Source organism: Toxotes jaculatrix, chromosome 7 (assembly GCF_017976425.1).
Source record: "Toxotes jaculatrix isolate fToxJac2 chromosome 7, fToxJac2.pri, whole genome shotgun sequence".
In the NCBI taxonomy this organism is placed as follows: domain Eukaryota; kingdom Metazoa; phylum Chordata; class Actinopteri; family Toxotidae; genus Toxotes; species Toxotes jaculatrix.
The window spans coordinates 26,125,542-26,148,237 of NC_054400.1; the positions used below are offsets into that span (position 1 = coordinate 26,125,542).

Genomic DNA, 22,696 nt, shown 5'->3' on the forward strand with positions numbered 1-22,696 from the left:
TTGGAAACATAGATTTATTTATTTTTGTTTATTACATAAACAATTTCTGTTGCCAGTCTGAAGCCTGGACTGTTCAGCACTGATGGTAAACACGGATTTTTTTGTGCAAAGTCCACGAAGCTCGGGCTTTTATTTTGAAACGCTCTGCAGTCAGCATCGAGCTCTCTCATTTGCTGCTCTGTTAGCGAATGACAGAAACCGTTATAGGCATGTCTTCCTGTTCACGTGTGAGTGGTGCTTGCTTGCCAACTGCTAGCTAAAGAGAAAAAATCATGGTAAGTTAAAACTGATTTTAAAAATTTATAGTAAAGTCTGTTTAAAAGCTTAGTGTGAAATCTACCGTGGCGAAGAGCGATGTTTCGTTAGCAGCTAGCTAACGCTACTTTTACTAACGTAAATTCATGTTTGCCTGAGATCTACATTGATGCTAACATCACATTGCAGCCCACAACTTGTGTATGGTCATTGTTGTTGGATTGTGTGTTATTTATTTACACCACAAATCCAGCTGGTCATTATGTCTGTCGTGTAAAACAACTGTTCGTTTTGTGATTGGCACAGAACAAATGTTAATAACATTTAATCGAATGTCTTGAAACTCAGTGTAGATTGAGTTCAGCTTTCTGACAATGCCACCTAATCTATTATATTCTTAAAAATATAATATAGATGTATGGATACTTTATTGATCCCTCGGGAAATTTCGTCATCCAGGAAGCTCAGTGCGACAAACATTAAAAAATCAGCCTGTATAAAGTAACGGCTCTAAACATAGAAATAAGATGTCAAAAATCTGTAGGACCACACGGTCCTACAGATGAGTCTGTTGATGCAGTAGGTAAATAGTTTCGCAGTGCAAACAGTGACTGTCACTGTCAGTTTGCACAGGGTCCCCCTCTCTTCCTGACCAGCTTGTCCTACCCCATCGTGTCCCTCTTCTTATTGCTGAGAACTTGCTTGAGATAATTTGGTGCAATGGTCTTGATGTATCGTTAACAGCTTCGTCGGGAGGTGAGACTGAGGAGGGAGTACCTGTACAGGAAGGCACAAGAGGACAGGCTCCGAACAATAGAGGAGAAAAAACAGAAGCTGAAGGGAGCACTTGATGGTAGGATGGCATGTTCTTTAGATTCTGTTTTGCCTCCTGCATTTTGCCCGACAAGCTGTCCACAGTCTAAACAATCCCACTCACATCCTTGTACAACGAAAGCTGTTTTTTTTCTGTCCAGAAAATGTTCTTCTTCCAACTGAGGTTCGCAAAGAAGCTCTGCAGCTACAGAAACTACTGGAGTATGACGATGAAGGGGCAGAAGGTTGGTTTTATTATTTCTTGCTGTTATCAACAGTATCCTACCTGATGTATTAGCCAGTTTATCAGTGTTCATCCCTTTTTATTTAATCATTGTTATATTATTTTGTCTGTGCAGGTGTCAGCTCTCACATGGATGATGAGTATAAATGGGCTGGAGTGGAAGATCCTAAAGTCATGGTCACTACCTCCAGGGACCCTAGCTCCAGACTCAAGATGTTTGCCAAGGTCAGGCCAGTTTCTCTGTAGTGAATTACTCAGTTAGGACAGCAGACTGAGGCTGGCCGATTACAGGAAATTGCAAGTGTGATGCATGGACGGATGTAAACAAGCTTCTTAATGCTCAATGTATCACTCAGTGCTCATTGTTGAAGTGTCTCTGAGTGGGGTACTGAAACTTGTGGACAACTTTTCACTCTGATCCCCATGATGCCATGTGGTTGGATATCTAGAGGAGCTGTGATGAAGGTTGAATATTGACTATAGCACTTTGTGCTTCACAGTGAACATCAGACATCTTTTTCCTCTTTTTTATAACCCCATTCTTCTGAGTTTTACTGAGTTCATAAATTCCCCTGATCTACATGCCACAGAAAAAAAGCCACATACACCTGCTTTTTAAATTTTCCTTATTTAACAATCAATCCTTGTAGAGAAACAGGAAAAGTTTGTAAAGAGAGTGGAGAATAATGTGATGTGCTGTGTGGATCTTGCTACAGGAGGTAAAGCTGATGTTCCCTGGAGCCCAGCGCATGAACAGAGGAAACCATGAGATTAATGCTCTTGTGCGAGCCTGCAAAGCCAACAACGTTACAGACCTCGTCATCGTGCATGAAACAAGAGGACAGCCGGGTACGTTTCTTTACTACAATCTAAAACAACAATCAGTAACACTACAGCTGTGCCCCATGGAAGTTTATACCTACACTACCAGCCTCATGATTTTGTAATGCTTCTCACACAACAGAAATCAGAACAGTTGGATGGATGAAAACTGGACAGGCACATTTGCTCTTATTAGGTTTGCACCAGATGTACTTCCAGCTCATTTTTAGCCTCACTAGCAGCTTTAGGGATGATTTCTTTGATCTTTTTATCCCCCACTTTGGCCTGACTGAAATATCTTAAAAACAGTGGATGGTTTACCATGACATTTTATACAGACACTGATCCACAGGATGTTTCCTAATGACTTTAATGATCCTCGACTTTTCCTCTAGCTCTGCTGTGAGGTTTACAGTTTTGGCGTAGAGTGAAAGTTGTTGACAGTCGTTGGATTGCCCATGAAATTTGGTACAGTGATGTTTCTAACTAGTAAACTAGGGTTGGGCCAATGGCTGACAGTCATCATGGGTTTATGCTACCACCACTGTGGCTATGTGAAGTCTCACAAGGCTGCTAATGTGGCTGCCAGTCGACTCTTGCTTTAATGAGAATTATAAAACCACTCAAGGAACGAAAGACAATAAATCAGTGAATTCATAGCAGTCACTCCAGCATCCAGTAATCAGAGTAGTAATGTGAAGGTAAACTACAGTCAGGAAAGAATAACTGCACTTGGAGTTTCTCATCTTTTTTTTTTTCTTTTGGTTTTTGTTCCTCTATATCTACAGATGGCCTGGTGGTGTGCCACTTGCCATTTGGGCCCACAGCTTATTTCACACTGTACAACGTGGTAATGAGGCACGATGTTCCAGACATAGGCACCATGTCTGAGGCCTACCCCCACCTCATTTTTCACAACTTCACCTCACAGCTCGGGAAGAGGGTGAGTGAGTGCTGGACCATGCACTGTACACATTCCATTGATATTTTCTTTCACCAGTTCTTTGTGCGTACAACTAATTAATTCTGCTTGCACAGGTATCGAATATCCTCAAGTATCTTTTTCCAGTGCCCAAGGAGGACAGTAGGCGTGTAATCACATTTGCCAACCAAGAGGACTTCATCTCCTTCAGGTCCGTGAGAACGCACTCTTCACTGGAAATGCCATACAGAGCTCACATTACCAGAACAGCAGTGATAGTAATCATGCTTTTTTTGCTTACAGACATCACACCTACAAGAAAACAGACCACAAGAACATTGAGCTGACAGAAGTAGGACCCAGGTTTGAAATGAAGTGTAAGTATGGAGAGATAAAAAGAAATTTTTCATCTGCTAGATTCATCCAGGGCAGAAAGAGGTCCAGTACCGGTACTGGTTTGGTTAGAATAAGACCAGAAAACATCCCTGTATGTTGGTGCAGGTACTGGTATTACCATGCAGTATGGTTTTGGAAGGGGAGACTGAGTAATACATCTTTGTATTTGAAGGCTCATGAGAATATGAAACATCGCTCAGCAGTTAACACTATGAGACAGGATGTTGCACCTCGAAGGAAGTGGTGACAACAAAAATGACAAGATCTCTCATTTCGACTACAGCAGGAATTCCAAGATGCACATTATAAAGTAATCTTCGGTGTGTGTTTGGATGTTTGATTGGCCAGTACAACACAGTGCTGGGTGATGTGACATTGCGTCAGAAGAAAAGTTGTGCCAGGTTTTTTGCCAGACCACCCTGCATTTTTTTTTTTAAACCCAGAATTCTCTACTTAGTTTTTTTCTAGAACCTGAAAATATCAGGAATTTAGGAATAAGAAAGAAAAAGAACCAGTGTGGAATGAGGATTTCTGTTTCCAGGAAATAGTATTTTTGGAGTATTTTCCTGTTTCAGTCAAATTCCTCTGTTCCCCTCCTCTTGTTTTGGGATGTGTAAAATGTTTACATGTATTCTTTTGTTCAGTGTACATGATCAAACTCGGCACCCTGGAGAATGAGAGCACCGCAGATGTCGAGTGGCGTCACCATGCGTATACACACACATCAAAGAAAAGGAGATTTCTCAGTGTGCAATAAGGAGTCAATAAAGGATCTAAGAAAGCATAATTGCATTGATGTCAAAAGCTGTTCTTTTTGGACTAATAAAAGTCTTAAAATGCAGAGTTTATAAAATAACAAGTGAGGTTTTGTTAGAGTAACCTAACAAATATGACTATAAGTTCTAATCAATTGTTTTCTGTTATGTATATGAGTGTATGATAACTGTTATGCTTTTTTGTAATAAACGTTGTTTCTAATTACCTGTATTGGCTCAGTGGTATTTTGTATTATCCATAGAGGAAAAAAGTTCATACTTTTCCATATGTAAAAATATATAATATATAATGTGTATATATATGCAAATATATCCTTAAGTGTATAAGTAACAACCAAGTTCGCTTCAAATTTATTTATTTACTTATCTGTATTGGTTCATTTTTGCTCCCAAATGTATAGTGTAGTTCATGTACGTTACCGACTTATACTCTGAACTCCTACCCGTTACACGTACAGCTGGTGTTGTCAAATGAAAGAACGGCAGCTACAGGATTTAACCAATGAAGACGCAGCATTTCAGAGGTTTTCCGCTTTCCCCGAAGTTCTTGACAGATCCGACTTCAGATTGAGAGAATTCAAGATGGCTGCTACAGGTAAGAGTGTATTTTGTATCCAAACTGTAATAAAACATTTTGACGGAAAGTGGTTTAGCCGTTATCCCGACAAATGTAGAGCGACAATTGTGTCGTGCTGTTTTATGCATGTCAATTAAATACGGTTGTGTATTTTGGGAGGACACTAGAAGTAGCCAGCAAACTGACGCGGTAGTAAACCCCCCAAGCTGGCTAACGTTAGCTGGCTAGAAGTAACGTTAGCATCAAAGCTGCACACAGTAACAGTTAAAGTAAGCTAGCCGCTGAGTTAGCTAGATAATCTCTCCCACTCCCGTCAGCGCTTAGCTAGCGAGCTAGCACAGTTTCAAGGCGAGCAGAGAGGAATTCACTAAAGCTTTGCTAACTTTGCATCGTTAACATTATATCGCCACCATGCCATTTCTTGCATATTTACTACCACTTTTAAAAGTAGTTGGCTAGTTAGCTAAAGTCATATAACTGGGGCTCCAAGAGAAACGTGGCCTCCCAAAACTCGAAATGTCATATTGCATAGCAGTCAAACCTTATGCTAAGCTAAGTGGCTAACGTCAGCTAGCATTTGCATCATGCGAGTAGTTTGCGGCTTTGCAACTTTGACTGCCAGCACTTCATGTCAATATTAATTTAACGCTCGGCCTTTTAAGGTGGTTGGTTACATCAGGGAAACTTGATGTTTGCTGTGAGGAGTATCTGGGCTGTGATCATCTTTGACGTTTGTGCTGCTAAATTACACAGATGTAACGTTAATGCCCGGTAACGTTACGTGTTATTCGCTCTTGTAAAACTCGGATTATTACGTTACATGCTTTCTTCTTCTGCGACAAAGGTTATGTTATATATGTTATGTATGTTATGTTATCTATATGAGAATCACTAATAACCCTTCACGACTCGTTCGGGGTTCTCTGGTGTATCCTGGATAATGTATATATCAAGCAGACACAGTCATTTCGATAACTTTAAAAGTCAAGCTTTTAAAGCGTTTGTTCTGATTTTTGTTATCTGAGACATGCACCTGTAGCGTTTGGCATCATCGTCTCTCCATACAACTAAGGCAGTGTTGAGAGAATAGAGTTGCATAAACCCCTCCCCAGCCCCCCTTCTTTCACTCTGTGCTAATTTGATGTATTTTTAGTTCAGTAGCCACAAACAACTAATTACAAATAGCTGTTTGTGGCTTAGCCTGTTGTAATTTTCCAATTTTCATCATATTCTTTTTTATCTGTTTATTTATATTATTTTTATGCGTAAACTGGCATTTGCACGTTATTTAATTGAAATGGTTTGTCCTGATTAACGCCCAGTTCTGATATGGATGCTTATTTGTATTGTGTAGCTGTCTGCCCTTCAAACATGTTTTCCCCCATGTAGTGTTTTTTTAATCATGTACATTGTTAAAGGTGTTTAGAACAGCCTTTGTGCACTATGTTGGATTTTTACATGTTATTATATTGTGTCCAAACTGAAATATGTCCATGTTGTTACAGGTTCTAAGTAAAGAGCTAACGCCTCTGGACCCCACTGTGCATGAAGCAGTCCTGAGGTTGCAGTGTTGCAGTGCAAAAACTACATCCCCCATCTCCTCTTGCCTCTCATCATGTCCTCCGCCTCTTCCTCCTACTCCTCCTCGGGGGAGACTAGTCCAGAGGATGTACCCCGAGGTGGGGGCACCATCCGAGTCTACCTCCCCAACAAACAGAGGACAGTGGTGAGTCGAATGGCTCTGTACCTCTCTTTGTTAATCATGTAGTGTCATGCAGTACAAAGTCAAAGTCAAAGTCAAAGTCAACTTTATTGTCAAAACCATATGTACAGGTCATACACAGGTTTTGAAATTGCAGTGCTCCCTAGGCCCGCAGTGTTACGGTAAAAAAATAAAATTAAAAAACAGTATAAACATAAATAAACATAAGCAGTATAAACAGTATAAACATATCTCAGTTGAGAAGAGAGTTGTATATAATACAAAAAACAGTGACACAAAAGAATTTGTGTGTAATTTTTAGCTCAAATTATGTAATTTAAGCAGTAACAGGGTTATATTGCAGCAGCTGAATGTAGGTGTCGGTGCAAGTTTGTTGCACCGACACCTACATTCAGTAAATGAAAATATGACTGTGCTGTAACTGGATCAGTGAGTGATAGCTGGCAGTTACCAACTCTGTGAAAGAATTATGCCAGCACTGTTGGTAGTACGTGTAATTACTCACACAAAATTTTGCATCTTTCACAGCATGTTAATGAGTAAGTTAGTGGGAAGTTGGTGTAAGGTTTCACAGATGGTGCCTGCCACCATCTTTTGCTTATTTGACCAACAATTCCTATTAGACACAGATTTCATGTTTTATTATTCTGAAAAATAGCTGTTAAATTGTCCTGTCATGTTGGCAGTGTGCTAAATTGTAATGTTAGGGATAATGGTGATTGTGCATGGAGCTTAAAGTGGTGTGGAGGACAGTATATTCTTCATGTTATCCATAACTCCCTGTAAGTCAGCAAGGCTCGTGTCCAAGCTTTTACAGTGCAGAGCAACAGTAAACCACAGTGAGGCTAGCATACTCTTTTCACTTTTCATGCCTTTAAGTCAATTTTTTGCTACATTTGCTGGAATGTTGCAGACAACCCATTGCTCAAAAATGTTGCAAAATGGACGTGTAGATATATGCATTAGCTCATTTAGTCTTCTCATCCATCACAGACAGAAACAGTAATGCAATTGCATTTTTCCTACATAATGATTTTAGAAGCCAGAGGAACCTCACTGGCTGAATGAAATCCTGCCAAAGCAAAATTTGGCTGAGCTGCTCCTGTTTTCCTGCTTGGCTTTTTATATAAAATTAACAGACAAACAGCACTAAGTACCAGGTCTGTTTTGTAGCACTATGTTGAAAATGAACATTTAAGATAAGATTATATTTATATAGCCTCATATCACAAATCACAAATTTGACTCCTTAACAATGTGTACATTAGAACACCCTGTGTCTTCAGACACTCGAATCTGACAAGGAAAAACTCTCCCAACAAAACCTTTAATGGGAAAAAATATGGAAGAAACCTCGGGAGGAGCAGCAGAGGAGGTATCCCTCTTCCAGAATGAATGTGCAATTGATATCCTGTATACAAAATAGGTAAACATAGTATATTTGCAGTACGGACAATCAGGATGACAGGAATATTGATTATAAACATTACTGAAGAAAATGACCTGAAGGATGCTAAGCAACTTCCAGGTGCACCCAACAGTTAGGGCCTGTGTCACACAACCTCCTTTCCACCACGAAGACATGGAAAGAGGACAGACCACACATACACATGGAAAAACAAAGCACATCATTCACACGTGTAGGAGAAGGAAACAAACACTAAATGTTTATAGTAAACTTGTCAGCAGGACTGCATGGACTATACTGTATAGCTGTGAAATATCTGGTGTGGTAATATCACCATGGGACCAGCAGCAGTGGTTGACATCCCACAGTGTCGTCCATAAGAGCTTTGTTGTGGTCAAAACATCAATGTAACATTGTTTGGGGTAAAAAAGGATCTGTACGCTGTACTGAAGTTCCAGTCTGATGGAAGTTCCCTGTCACAACATGGATAATTTGTAGTGTCAGCATTAACTGTGTAAATAATTTTGCCATATCAGTACTTTGAGTATACCCCAATATATTTACCTGTGTGAATGTCTTTCCAAAGTCACACTTGTTCAAATACGGTGTCCTGTTTTCAGGTGAATGTTCGCCAAGGACAGACTGTGCACGAGAGTCTGGACAAAGCGCTCAAAGTGAGAGGCCTAACCCAAGAGTGCTGTGCTGTATTCCGCCTTCTAGAAGGGTAAGATAGTGGGTCGGTGAAGGTTCAGGAAGTCAAAGCGCTGCAGTGAAATAAGATTTTAGCCATTTGAAAAAGTTAAAAAAAAAAAAAAACAAGAAAGTGAATGGGTTGTGGTCAATGTTGACATTGTGGCAGGCTACCACAAATAAATCATTGTATGGTAAACACTGTATATTGGATTAATCAAATAAAAAAAATCGCAATTAATTTGTTATATTCATGTGGCTCTATAGCAATATTCAGTGCTGGGAATAAAGTTCTTGAAATTGCCCAACTTGAAATTGACAATTGAGAATTTGACAGAGTGAAACAATGTCAGAAGAAAGAAATTCAAAAAGATGGTTCCTATGGAAATGATTTTCTTCCACAGTCAGATCCCCAGGTTAGTCATATTTAAAGAGAACAGTAAGATTATTACCCAAACCATTTGTAATTGTTGTAAATTTCCTGTTTATGGGCAGTTCTCTAATTCAGCTTTGACTTACTTTGCTTATGGTTGTGTGCACACTGTTGAGTTTAGGTGGGATTCACTTTAAGTTCTACCCACAAATTAACTGGTTTAGATCACAACATAAACTGTTTTGATCTGCAGACCCTAGGCATTCTAGCTGTCATTATCCTGTTGTAGGATGAAACTGGCCCCAATCAAGTGCTGTCCATAGGGTATGGCATGGCGTTGCAAAATCTTGTGGTAGCCTTCCTTCTTCAAGGTCCCTTCCTCTCTGTACAAATCTCCTCTTTTACCACCTCCAAATCACCCCCAGACCATCACGCTGCCTCCAACATGCTTGACTGATGTATTAAGCACTGTTCTTGCATCTTTTCATTTGTTCTGCGTCTCACAAATGTTCTTCTGTTTGATCCGAAGACCTCAAATTTGGACTCATCTGTCCACAACACCTTCTAGTCTTCCAGTGTCCAATGTCTTTGCTCCTTTGCCCATCTCAGTCTTTTTTTTTATTGGCCAGTCTGAGATATGGCTTTTTCTTGGCAATTCTACCATGAAGTCCAGCATCCTCAAGTCACCTCTTCATTGTTGATGCTGACACTGGTGTTTGACGGGTACTATTTACTGCAGCTGCCAGTTGAGGACCTGTGAGGTGTCTTTGTTTTCAACTACACACTCTCAGATATTTGTCTTCTTGCACAGTTGTGCATCGGGGCCTCCCACTACGTTTTCTGTCATTGTTAGAGCCAGTTTGTGTTGCTCTCTGAAGGGAGTAGTTAACAGCATGGTAAGAGATTTTAAATTTCCTTTCAATTTCTCGCATTGAATAGCCTTCCCTTTTAAGCACAACAATAGACTGATGGGTCTCTAAAGAAAGTTCTTTCTTTCTGGCCATTTTGAGCCTGTAAACAAACAAACAAACTGCTGATGCTTCAGATACTAAACTAACCTAAAAAATACCATGCTCCCTTTATTTGCTTTAAAAAGTGATTGTTTTTCTTTGGAAAACCATGAAATTTGCAAGTGATCCCAAACTTTTGAACCATAGTGTATATAACGGTGTATTTATAGAAAGGTGTACATAGCCATGTGACATCTAGAAGTGTATGGTTTTCAAAACTGATAGTGTGTATAATCTTTGTTTTGTCATTTAAGTTTTTTCCTTTTTCGTGTCTTTGCTTTTCCAGTCGTAAGAGACTGACAGAGTGGGACACAGACATCACTCCTCTGGTTGGAGAAGAACTTTTAGTCGAGGTCCTGGATGATATTCCCCTCACCATGCACAACTTTGTAAGCACCTGACAAATGCACATACCCTGATTTTATTCTTATTTTATTCTTTCTTAGAAATTACAGCTTATTATTGGTTCTTAAATATTTCTGCCTAAACATTTTTTGCCTTTAAACATTGCTGCTGTACGAGTGAATACTGTGGCCTCTTTGTCTGTGCAGGTACGGAAAACCTTCTTCAAGCTAGCTTACTGTGATTTTTGCCACAAGTTTCTTTTCAATGGCTTTAGATGTCAGACATGTGGCTACAAATTTCACCAGCACTGTAGCAGCAAGGTCCCTACTGTGTGTGTGGACATGGATACCGTGACCAAACGGTGAGTTGGAGAAGTGCTCATTGTCATGAAGTGATTCTGTTTAGTTTGTCAGTGGGTGTACATACACTACACACAGTCATATGGTGGCAATGAGAGCAAGCGTTGTTTTCCAATCAACTGATCTCAGTCTTCAGACAGTTGATTGGTCAAACCGTGTGCTCTTCATTGGTTGGAACAAAAACCTGCAGCTACACGGCCCTTTGTGGAACAGTTTGGACACCCCTGGTGTAGATAGAGTAGTGCTACTAGCTGATTATCACATCAGCTCCTCTTTTATATCACCAGGTATAGATACAGATTTTGCCTGCTTGTTTTTCATCTGTGATTTTATGAGATTTAATAACAGTTTCTGTGTGTAAGTGTTAATTTTGTAACATCTGGATCCCATTAGTCGTCAAAACTTGTTGATAAATATATTTTAGCTCAACCACTGGATTGCTCAGTTTGTGTGATTATCATCATGGTTTCTGTTGTCTTTGTCTGACCCTGGGTTTCATTATATCTCATTAGTCTTGTCCCATCACTTTTCCCCTGTGTTTTGTCCAGGATTGAGCATAATCCTTGCACAGATGAGTACCCACAGATACTATTGCCAGACAGTTCCCCATCAAAGAGCAACCTAGCCATAACCCCAGATCCTGCTAGGTAAGCTCCCATACTAAACAAATGATATTCAAATTAAAAGGACAGCTTAGTCTCAGTCCGTTAAACTGATATTCAAATAGAAATTGTTGACTATTTCAATTCATTACACAGTATGGACCTCTTGTCCCCAACCTCGGCCTTTAACTTCCCCATGCCTGGTGGAGACGGCCAGTCTCTACAGAGGCATCGCTCCACCTCCACTCCCAATGTTCATATGGTCAGCACAGTGGGCCCTGTTGATGCCAGCGCCATAGAGGTAAGTGATCGCCTATTTTTCTTGGATTGGTTTCTATTCTTACAAGAGGATCCAATCATATCTACTATCTCTAGTCAATGGTTACAGTTTACAAGGAAATCACAATCACACTTGGTGGGAAATGATAAAGCCGAGCAAACTCACTGCTGTTCACTCATAATGTTCAGCCATGATCTGCTCCTCTTAGCTGATAGGAATTTTGGTAAAATATTAAACACAATACCACTATTTAATCAACTAACCTAATAGGTTGTTTTCTTACCTAGTAGGATAGAAACTGTTTTAAAACCCCGGATAGCTTCCCCATTAATTGGGTCAGTTTGGCAGTTACAGAAAACAGAAACTGGACAATGTCCAGAGACTAAAAAGAGAATGTTGATGCAGCTGAACTACAGGAAACACGGTGGGTAAAATATGCTGTGAATAATTATGTTGTTCCACACTTGTTCCACCACCATGGATGACAGTCAAGTTTTAATACATAGTGCACTGTGTACACTGAAGCCAAACTAACCAAGGGGAAATGAAAGGCATGAAAAAAACCTTGATATTAACACCTTTATTAACCTGTATTATTAAGTATGAAGTTGTCAAATGTGAATTAACTATTCTGTGTTTCTCCGCCTTTTAGGACGCGCTAAAATTCAACAACACAATGGGTGCGGTTTTGATTGTTTTATTCCTCTTTGCCTATTTCAATATTTGTCAGCATCTTATAATCTTATACGTTTTGTTATTCTGCTATTGACTTGTCTCTCCTTGCACTCTCTCTCAATTAAGTAGGTCCTGAGCCCTCACCGAAGCTCTCCACCAGCCCACCCTCATCTCTTGGCTCTCCAGGTAGGAGACCACCAAAGTCCCCTTCAGAGCACAAGGAGCGCAAGTCCTCCTCATCTGACGACAAAAAGAAAGTGGTAGGCCGTCTTTACCTTATTCACAAGTCATTGCTTGTCTTCAAACAAGTCTCTGTGTGAGTCTGTAGTTCAGATCATTCAGCCCATGTTTTGTTTCAGCACCGAGGGGGCTGCAGGGACTCAAGTTACTACTGGGAGGTCCACTCTCGAGAAGTCACCATTCAGAAGAGAATAGGTGCTGGCTCCTTTGGAACGGTGTTTAAGGGCAAGTGGCACGGAGACGTGGCAATCAAGATCCTTAAAGTCACCGAGCCAACACCTGAGCAGTTACAGGCCTTCAAAAATGAAATGCAGGTCTTACGGTCAGTATTAGCTGTCACTCTGTTAACACCTGTTAATGGAGTTAACAGGTAACATCCGTATATTTTGTCATTGCACTTTGATCTAACTCAGTTATAACAATTCAACACCTGCCATCTTAATCACAACTGAATGAAACAGTGGAATTTCTAACACTATTACCATTTCTGTTCTCTACAGGAAGACCCGCCACGTCAACATCCTGCTGTTCATGGGCTATATGACTAAGCCCAACTTTGCCATCATCACACAGTGGTGTGAAGGCAGCAGCCTGTACCGCCATCTGCATGTCACAGAAACCAAGTTTGACACTATGCGGCGCATTGATGTGGCCAGACAGACAGCACAGGGCATGGAGTAAGACCTGCTGCTAAATTACATTTCACCATTACTCAACTACTGACACCCTTTTTGATGTACTTGAAGCATCAGCTGCCAACTGAGGTAGTGTTTTTCGCAGTGTAATAACAGATAGTCACTTCATGAACTCAGAACTCTCCAAACTCGTTTATATCTGTTAAAGTCGTGTTTAACTTGTTTCACCTAAGACACCTTGACAGTCTGACAGTGCAGGAGGCACATTTGCTGTAATGATAAAAGTAAAAAGTGTTCATCCTGTGCGAGAGCCTGTGAGAGCTGATGACTTAACACATTGCTTTATTAGCATTGTGCAGGATGCAGTAAGTGGATTTGGCTCTTTTCGAAATCCAATGCTCTGTCTGTTCCCTCAGGCAGATGAAATCAGTGATGTGGATTTTTTTTTCTCCCTCTCTTTCAGTTATCTTCATGCGAAGAACATAATTCATCGAGATCTGAAGTCAAACAGTATCCTTTATTGTTCGGTGGTGGCTTTTTAAATCCTATATAAGAACTGTGTGAGACACAGATCTGTGTACGTGTTTGAGCTTTGACCACTTTAGACTCAGTCAGTAACTACAGTGGCAGTTTTGAACACTGTGCAGTATTTAGGAAATGTTAAACCACAAACATGAATCATAACTGTTTAATAGACAGATACATATAGAAGAGTCAAAGTATTTGGACAGTAAGCTGTTCATTACTTTGTCCCTGTAAAATGAAACGATTACTGTTAGGGTAAACTGTTTACTTCATCCTTATTAGCATAGGTCTTTTCATGTAGTCCCTCAATTTGAATACATAATCAAATCAAAATGTACATTTGGTTAGTTTTTGTTCAAAAAATGAATGCTGACAAGTTCTTAATCAAAAATGTTACAATTGTTCCCGTTCTGTTCTATGGGTATTTTCCTTTCTACACCTCTTCATTCTCATATTTTCTTGCTTGTTAAAGGTTTTTGTAATAACTAATACCATGAATATATACACCAGATTTCTGTTGTAATGTTTCCTGAGCTCTGCTGCTAGATATTTTTCTCCATGAGGGCTGGACTGTTAAGATTGGTGACTTTGGCTTGGCCACAGTGAAGTCTCGCTGGAGCGGCTCTCAACAGGTGGAGCAGCCCAGTGGATCCATTCTCTGGATGGTAAGTGTGTTGCTTACTATATATGATGACTCTGATTCTACAGAGACATCCTTTATTTGACAAGCTGTGAATGGATTGTGACTTTAAGGAATACCTGAGATTGCAATTGTAGAACATTACTGGTTAGTGTAACCAGTAATGTTTAATCTACTGTGAAATAAATGGCAGTTCATTACATAAATTGTTTTTTTCCTCTTTATTTTTTTTCCTAAGGCTCCTGAAGTAATCAGAATGCAGGACAGCAACCCATATACGTTCCAGTCTGATGTGTACGGCTATGGAGTAGTGCTGTTTGAGTTGATGTCAGGGACCTTGCCTTACTCCAATATCAACAACAGAGACCAGGTTACATCACACTACTTTGTCAACACACAACACTAACTCAGTCTAAAGCAAAGTATTTTTCAGATTTTTTTTCCAGCATGATGATTGAAGACACTCCCTCTCAGAGCATGAGGAACAGCTTGCTATTAAATATCAGCGTCATCTAACACTCATGAACACTAATGTTATGTTGTTAGCTTCAGTGTATTGCATTTACATGCTTGCTTCAATCAACCTACACCACATACCACATGCATGTAGCCACTCTATAGACTTTTAGTATGTGGTGCAGTTTGCCACGAGGCTGTCATGTTTTATTACACATCCTAAAAGAATTGATTTGAAAGATGAGAAACGGAGTGATGACCGCACAGACAACAAAGGAGCAGCCACAACAGTGAGCTGGGTTTATGTACTGATAGGGCTTCTACTTTGTTTGTTTGTTTTTTAACTGTAGTTTATGTTATAGTGACACTGGCACTTTCCCCCTGCATGGACTGTCAGAATTCAGTAACTGTCTGCTTTTTGTTTTCTTTCGTAGATAATCTTTATGGTTGGACGTGGTTACTTGTCTCCAGACCTCACTAAGCTGTATAGTACCTCACCCAAGTCAATGAAAAGGCTAATCATTGACTGCCTGAAGTTCAAACGTGATGAGAGGCCCCTGTTTCCACAGGTGAGTGGTGTATAGGTAACTGTTGTGGTACTGTTGTCATTTTTCTCATTGGTGTAATCCCAGCTGGTGTTTCAGCTGCTACTGGTTGTCAGTGCTCACTGATTTTCCATCTGTCATGTCTTTTTTAAAAGTTGTGGAAATACAGGGATACATGTTCCATACAGATGTATGTCTAAAAAGTTTTCTTATTTCAGTGATGGTTATTATGGCATTGTGCACATGCTCAGTTGTTTATGAAATCCAGACTGGAGAATGACAACCATATGTATATGAACACCATACTTAAATTTTATAGTGCCAATTTTACATTTGTTTTTCCTTCATTAGATCCTGGTGGCCATTGAGCAAGTGCAAGACCTGCTTCCAAAAATCGAGCGGAGTCGTTCAGAGCCATCACTCCATCGGGCCGTCCACGCTGAGGACCTGAATCCCCTTCTGTTCCACACCACCAGGCTGATGCCCCTCTAGGCTCCATGCAGCACTGGGCAGAGAGGCTGCCACCCTGCCCCAAAACCATAGCATTCCTATGCCTCAAGAGAGGCCACAGCTGGCTGTCCTGACAGACCACGACCCCCAACTCACTATCTGCCCCTGCAGAGCCCTGGAGCTGCACCACTCAACGCAAAACTCAGTAACAAACTGCAGAAATAACCTTAACACGTTGCTTAGTGGAATAGTGAATGTTCTTTTCCTTTATACAAGTGACAGAGATCTGCTCATCAAGAGAAAGAATGGTGGTCTGCTTTATCCAGAAGTATGTTAAAATGCCTCTGATCAATTCGTCAAACAGGTTGACTTCCATTAGATACTCTGACCTACTGAGAGGTATGTTGAGTTCTTTTGACATAAATGTAAGAACATCATGTTTTACACGTGCACTGCAAAACTGCGCTGCCCATTTTCAGTAGAAAAATAGTCTTACTCAGATCTTTGAGGAGCACTGTGATCATAATCAAACATTTTAATCCATTCAACTCAGCCATGATGCTGGGGCTGTTGGTTCAGGTCACCTGATTAGCTTACATACTTCTAATACTCCGTCATCATGCGCCCCTTTGAGTGTAATGCAATGCAAATGAGGCTGGAGATCTGAGATGTGAATCTAGTGGTTTGAAAGAAGACCGAGTGCCTGTTTGAGAGTGTTTTTTTTTTTATAAAGGACAGGACATTTTGTCTCATTGGGAACCTCCACTGTTAACTGCTTTTGTAGATATTTCACTGTTAAAATACATTAGTGCACACGCAGTATATTTAACACCAGCCAGAGGAGGCAAAGGAAGATAACTCAGACCTTTAGAAGCTGTTAGAAGATTGGCAAAACGTCATAGACTGAGCTATGCAGTAAAAAATGCCTTAGTGTCTCTCTCTGTATATACAAGTGTAGCAGTGAAAGGCCTGAGAGGAGTGGTGGATCTTTACAAGTCAAAATGACCTTGTCTTTCAACACTGAAGAATATCTTATATAGATGGATGTCCTCAAGCAGGCACTCCATTGTCTTGCAAATCACCAAGCTCGTTTGAGTTTCCATTAATGGACTAATAAAAAGTCAATCTCCAAAAGTGCATTCGACCTGTGGTAGCTGAACAGGTCGTGGCACCTGTCAGTGCGTTCAGAGTTCTGAGCCATGAGTACTCAGAACTCTGAACAGGATTTGAACCAGTTGTTAGGACCAGTATTCTTGCAGTGTATACAGAAGGATCCTTCTGATATTCCACAATTCCAAGTCAAAATATTGCAAGTTTTCAAAGTGTCCCCACACATTTAATTTCATTTTATTTAAAGATTTCAGAACATCAGTAGGGTATTAAAGCGTTGATAGGATTATTAAGAAAGTTCAGATTAGGGCATCTCAGTAAACCACGACCTTGGTGTTGATTGATTCTCTAACTGCAAACCCCAACATTTCAGACATGGCTGACCCTGACAGTTGTTATGCGATCGTGTATAAAATCCGTTCTGATTGCTGGTCTACCACCAACGCAATGATGGACACACATTCACAGCTCTCATTAGAGAACCGTGTTAAATGAAAGAAACTCTCAAGGAACATGGAACCCTAAAGGTTTTTTATCCCACAGGCTCCTTTTCATGAGTTTAAAATCAGAATGTCATGAATGACTTGGGTTGTTTCCTAAATGATTGTCATTTTTAGCCTAAAGCGGAATTGACAGATGTTTCTAAGAAGCAGTCTTAATGTAAATTAGTTGTATTGCTGCTACATTTAGCAAGTTTGCAAGTTTTCAGTTCAGTTTTTTTTTTTTTTTTTTTGCTGCACCTAGAAGACGAGACACACGTGGACTGGAGTCCACTGCCATAGCACACAGCTTCAACAAGTCTTTTGCAGTCCTGTTCTCCCATACGTTGCACCATGTATTAGCTACTATATTTCACGCATATGTGCCCCCCTCACATACGCTTAGTACTGTGGTTGTTGGGGATGCATTAACACTGTGACTAACATGATAATTGGTTGCTTTGGTTTGGATGTGAGAAGTGTAAATATCGATTTGCAGACACTAAAGGGCTCGGTAAGCTTCAGATGAACTATAGATGTGTTTTTACCTCTTTCAAATGGCCACACTCAGAGGCAGAGTGAAAAACCTGCCCTCACAGTGTTCTCTCAGCAGCATCCCACTGCCTCCCTAAGCTCTCTCGTCGTCCTGATAGTCTCAACAGTTTTTTTTTTACACACTATAGAGAATTGGGCAAGCACTCTGGTCACAGAATAATGAGGCCTTCCAATTTCAACAAGCAATCCTGCTGTTCACGTTCACTCGAGTCGTAGTACCTGGCTCTTGTAGTGATGAGCCTTAACTCCAAAGACTCAGTGGTCAGTGGCTGGTCGTCATCTTTCAGACAACAATTTTAGATGACTAGGAAACTTGAGGTGGCTGTCACTGTCATTGTCAGAATCTTTTTTTTTTTTTTTTTTTTTTTTTTTTTTTTTTTTTTTTGGTGTTCCAGGAAGAGCTGTTGCTGTGAAATTAGATTTGTAGAGAAACTAGGAAGCATGGAAATCTGTTAATAGCCAGGATGGCACAGTGATTCAGTGTGGCTTTTGGAAGATTCATAAAAACATGAGGATCTTGCATATTTTTTTGTTTGTTTGTTTTTTTAATGCTTGTATACTTAGAGTAATGAATGTGTAGAGGCAGTGCTCGTGGACCTGTTGTGTCACAGTGATGGAGTGGCAGTCTAGAGGATTTCCCTGCCTTCTGTGAGTGTTTCACGGCCAAGCGTGTCCATCCATGCCCTGTACACCTTCTCCTGCTCTCACGTCTGGAAAACAGTGACTTGTTTTTCATGTTGCTCACAGTGTTATCTCTGGGTTAGGCCTGTAACGAGTTGCCCTTGTCTTTTGACCTACACGATTCCATTTGACCGCTTAGACAATGCTCAGGTGTGTAGCTGCTTCGTGATGCAATAACTTTCCAATAAGTGTGGGTGTATAATAACATTAGCTGACATAACTGATACAAGCTGCCTTACATAACTATGAGACGAGGACAAAATTAGGCCTACAGCTACATAAAGACCTTCCATGACGGGGGAACTGTAATGGTGTGTGGGGCCTTGTGGTGCAGTTGTATTTTAGAGGTCAGTGTCTCTGCTGCATTGTGAGCGTGGGTTGACAATGAGAGGGTGTCAGGATTCAGCTAACATCACTGTGCTCCTCCAGTTGTTGGATGCGACTACCTGTGCCTTGTTGATGGGGGGGGGGGGCGGGTGTAGACTTTTGTGAAACACTGCTCCCATTAAGAGCAAAATGCATCATGGGATTTATGTTATCACAGGGGATAATTAGTAGTGTGGGACTGTCGGATCCCTCTCATGGCTTTATGATGCTAATCCCATGCAAAAAGCACTTTACAGCGATGTGGAACCATCAGAAGTGTCAACGTAGGCGAGACTTTGTGCTGGACCATGTCTGGAGCTGCTTCTTCTCTCTGTTTCTTTGGTCTGTTACACGAGAGGGGAGCACTGTATTTCTGGAAGGCTTTTTGCTTGTTAGCGCCTGTACTACCACTGTTAAGGATTCCAGCTGGGTTTCAACAGATTATCACCTGGCATCTGCTTTATGTTCTCAGATATGCTTTCAGTAGAAACAAATATAAGCCATTACTGTTCAGTTATGTGATTTTTGCAAAATGAGACACAGAACCTTTAGCCTCTCCTTCAGCAGTCAGTTGACAGTGTGCTGTCAGTACTCGAGGCTGAGTAGGGCCTCGAGGCTGAGTAAAGGGTCTTGTCTCCAGATTCATACCTGATATCCAGTCATTACAGTCTCACTCCTGTGGACCAGGAGCTGATTCCACATGCTCAAGGACACATTGGTAGTACTCAGCATAGTCAGGGTTCCATCTATGTATTCTAAGGTTTAGGTTTGAATGGAAATGTTTAAATTTGGAAAAGCAAACAGTAGATTTGGAAAATTTGGATAATGATAATAGTTTCTGTGGCTTATGTTCAGATTTCCATTTTGTCTGAGCTCTTTAAAGCCCTCTCATGCATGTTGGCTTAAATGTGGAGGCTCACAGTTGATTCTTGACCTTAGAAACAGCAGTACTGAAAAAAAAAATCTCCCTTCAGGGGTCCCTTATGTTGCTCTTTTGAAGCCTGGAAACTCTGTTTTATATCGTAGATTGTGTGGTATGATCGAAAGTCCCAAAAACAACCTCTTGTTGAGACTGTTTTCTCAACAAATAAAGTGTCTGTTTCTGTTCATAGCAGTTGGAAATTGCTTGTCCAGTTTTGGCTGAAATGAATGTCAGTTTCTTCCCGTGGAATCCACTGAAACTCCAGGTATCCCATTTAGTAGACGTGTTGTTGTAGGCTGTAGCACAGCTAACAGTGCCTCTGTTTTTGGCTGGATAGTTGGTTGGAAATATACTGAGTGAAGGAAGAGCAACACCTTCCTTCAGAATGTCTCAACTCTTTCAGGATTTTCAGCCAGAGCCCTTACACAGACTTTTCTTTCCTACATGTTACATGCACTCTCCTGGATTTACAAGTAACAAGTGAGGTAATTTAAAAAAAAAAAGAAAGAAAGAAAAAGCAGCCAGTCTTCTTGCTGCTTATTTCCTTGGAATTGGAAGTATTACCTTCACGATACTAATGAGTCATGGTTTTTAGCATTACGCTCGATCGTAAATGGACGAGCAGCAGCTGTGAGGTCTCTGGTGGTGTCAGGTCTTCTGTGAACTGTCCTCCTCTGAGTGCTGTATGTGATGTGACTGAGCCTGAAGTAGAGCAGATCTTAATGAACTGACAGCAGCTCAGATGTTTGAACCTTGAAATTTTCATGTTGTGAAACTAGGGGCTGGGAACCCTAAATGTTCTTACTCATTCCAGTTATATTGGTGGATCGGGGATTAGGGGGACATTGGTCTTAGTGGTGGGGGTTGGACTTTGTGAAGCAGGGTTGGGAAAGACTTTTGCTCCCGTCTTTCTCTTATTTATTGATGTCTTTGCAGATATTCTCATCTGCGACGGCGGCTCTTTGAGGTGGATTCAGTGTTCAGAGACATCACTCTCTGGAACGCCGCAGGCTCTCTCCAACATGAATGTTCTTTTAGGCACGGTACTGTCTGTTCCTTCAAATGACTTTTACTCCGGTACCGTTTACTGCAGGGGCATTTGTAATGGCTGTTCTTGTAAAGGTGCTACATGTAAGTTTTTGCTATCACTCCATAGCCAATGTTAGGATTAGCAGCTGTTTACTTCCTAGTCTAGAAGAAGCTTTGAGAGCTCAGCATCAAGCTTCATCCCTTTACTCCCCGAGAGCTGTCTCATAGTGGTGGAAAGCAACACCAGTGTTAACTCTTGTTTCGCTTCTGTTTCTATTGCTTCTTTTCTTGTATTGAAGTTAGCATGCTAACCAGCTAGCCCTGGCCCACCCTGCCTGCTACTACCACCTTGCAATAGTGAGTTACTGTGGCATCCAGTCTGCCCTCAGGCCAACGTCAGAGGGTGAAGTAGTGCTGCCCAGAGGGTGCAGTCTAACCTCTTGTCTATCTCTTGGCTAGCATTTATCCCCAGCACCACCTGCTCCTGGAAGGAGACCACATTCAGCAGCAGAGAAAACTTACATATAGCACCTTTCAACATCTTGAGCACAAACTAGTTATCAAACTTTTTTTTAGCAACATTTTGTTCATAGGGTTTCACTACGATAGCATTTGTTAATGGCAACACTTCGTAAATACTGTAAAAGTACCTTGTTCTTTTGGTGAGTGGTGAGTTAAACTTGAGCCTGTCCTGTGATATTTAAGTGTAGCTTATGAGTATTTGAACGGCCTCAGGCTGCTGAATGGAACAAACCCATCCTTTCTATACGAGCTGCTTCATATAACCTTTGGGCAATAGCAAGGACAGAATGTCCTTTTTTTTTTAAAAAAAAATCCACGTCGCAGGATCAGGAATGCTTTACAATAATGTCAGACCAGGTTTCCTCTGAATCAATGACAAAAGTGCATCGCCATTCAGAGGGACTTCCTGTAGCGGAGGACTCTTTATTTGCCTGTTCAGAAAGGATATGGAATCATTGTGGCTCAGTTTGTTGTTAGAGTGGACTGTGAAAGACTGTCAAAGAGGACTGTGTTCATCTGGTATCTAAAGGAGGAAGGGACCAAGTGCCACAGTTACTGGAAATCCCTGTTAAAATGGACCTGAAAGGCTTCATGACACATACAAGATACTGTGCTGCCTCTGGAGACTCGCAGGGACACAGGAGAGGGAAAACCAGTCTTAACACAACTGTTTGTCTCAGAAGAGAAGAAGATGAGAGAGCTGTATCAGAGTAGTTTTTTTTTTTTGTCTTTTCATATCTGTAGGTGAATTACAATACTTGTGTTTATAGTTTCTGAGGTGTCAGGGTTGTTCAGTTTGCAATAAATGGTATATTCTGCTGTGTACAGTTACATTTTTTAATTACAAAAATTGTATTTGTTTCTATTTTTTGTGTGATGGTTTCAAAAAAGAACAAAATTATTTTGATTTTAAGTGTAAAGGAAATCTTAGTATTTTTTTAGTTGTTTGTCTTAAAATATTGATGCAGGATTTATTCTTTAAATAAATAAATTCTTCTGTGTTACTGGCTTGTTTTCAGCTTTTTCTGCTTGCCTCATACTGAGTGGGTTTTTTGGTGAGACGGGTAAAATGTTCAGAGTTCGTGTCAGTTTCTTGACGGAACTTGTTTCCAAAGTTCCTCAAAAATTGGGAGGCTCAAACGTGCATGTCAGGGGGGTAACTGAACACTGAACACTGAGCTGCCTCGTAAATAATGACATTTAGAGAAACACAACTGTCAGACTGAGGAACCAGCTGATGGTGGAACATGGTCAAAAGAGGAAGTGGTTAC

At 40.7% G+C, this 22,696-nt stretch overlaps 2 protein-coding genes across 3 annotated transcripts; both read left to right on the top strand.

Annotated features, from left to right (window-relative positions):
- The first annotated feature begins 192 nt into the window (after positions 1–192).
- On the top strand, positions 193–4,427 carry imp4 (IMP U3 small nucleolar ribonucleoprotein 4). Its single transcript, XM_041042842.1, has 9 exons — positions 193–275; positions 1,000–1,108; positions 1,230–1,313; positions 1,428–1,537; positions 2,029–2,161; positions 2,923–3,077; positions 3,173–3,267; positions 3,360–3,433; positions 4,097–4,427. Exons 1-9 carry the CDS (start codon positions 273–275, stop codon positions 4,207–4,209), a joined length of 876 nt encoding a protein of 291 aa, XP_040898776.1. The 5' UTR covers positions 193–272; the 3' UTR covers positions 4,210–4,427.
- Positions 4,428–4,772: 345 nt separating this feature from the next.
- araf (A-Raf proto-oncogene, serine/threonine kinase) lies at positions 4,773–22,429 on the top strand. 2 transcript variants are annotated; one of them, XM_041042840.1, is made up of 16 exons: positions 4,773–4,823; positions 6,311–6,531; positions 8,557–8,660; positions 10,296–10,398; positions 10,561–10,715; positions 11,262–11,360; positions 11,472–11,616; positions 12,248–12,275; positions 12,397–12,530; positions 12,630–12,832; positions 13,011–13,187; positions 13,609–13,655; positions 14,217–14,335; positions 14,549–14,680; positions 15,201–15,335; positions 15,663–22,429. In XM_041042840.1, the coding sequence occupies exons 2-16, from the start codon at positions 6,421–6,423 to the stop codon at positions 15,801–15,803; spliced, it is 1,833 nt and encodes a 610-aa protein (XP_040898774.1). In that variant the 5' UTR covers positions 4,773–4,823; positions 6,311–6,420; the 3' UTR covers positions 15,804–22,429. The 2 variants fall into 2 exon arrangements, with proteins under 2 accessions (XP_040898774.1, XP_040898775.1); XM_041042841.1 differs by having other exon boundaries at positions 12,400–12,530.
- The last annotated feature ends 267 nt before the right edge of the window (positions 22,430–22,696 follow it).

Bases quoted from the DNA above. Each gene is read 5' to 3' on its own strand.
- imp4 (XM_041042842.1), top strand. The intron at 1,109-1,229 runs GTAGGATGGCAT...TTTTCTGTCCAG, and splicing joins GCTGAAGGGAGCACTTGATG to AAAATGTTCTTCTTCCAACT. The intron at 3,268-3,359 runs GTCCGTGAGAAC...TTTTGCTTACAG, and splicing joins GAGGACTTCATCTCCTTCAG to ACATCACACCTACAAGAAAA.
- araf (XM_041042840.1), top strand. From the start codon at position 6,421: ATGTCCTCCGCCTCTTCCTCCTACTCCTCCTCGGGGGAGACTAGTCCA. The intron at 6,532-8,556 runs GTGAGTCGAATG...TCCTGTTTTCAG, and splicing joins CCAACAAACAGAGGACAGTG to GTGAATGTTCGCCAAGGACA. The intron at 15,336-15,662 runs GTGAGTGGTGTA...TTCCTTCATTAG, and splicing joins AGAGGCCCCTGTTTCCACAG to ATCCTGGTGGCCATTGAGCA.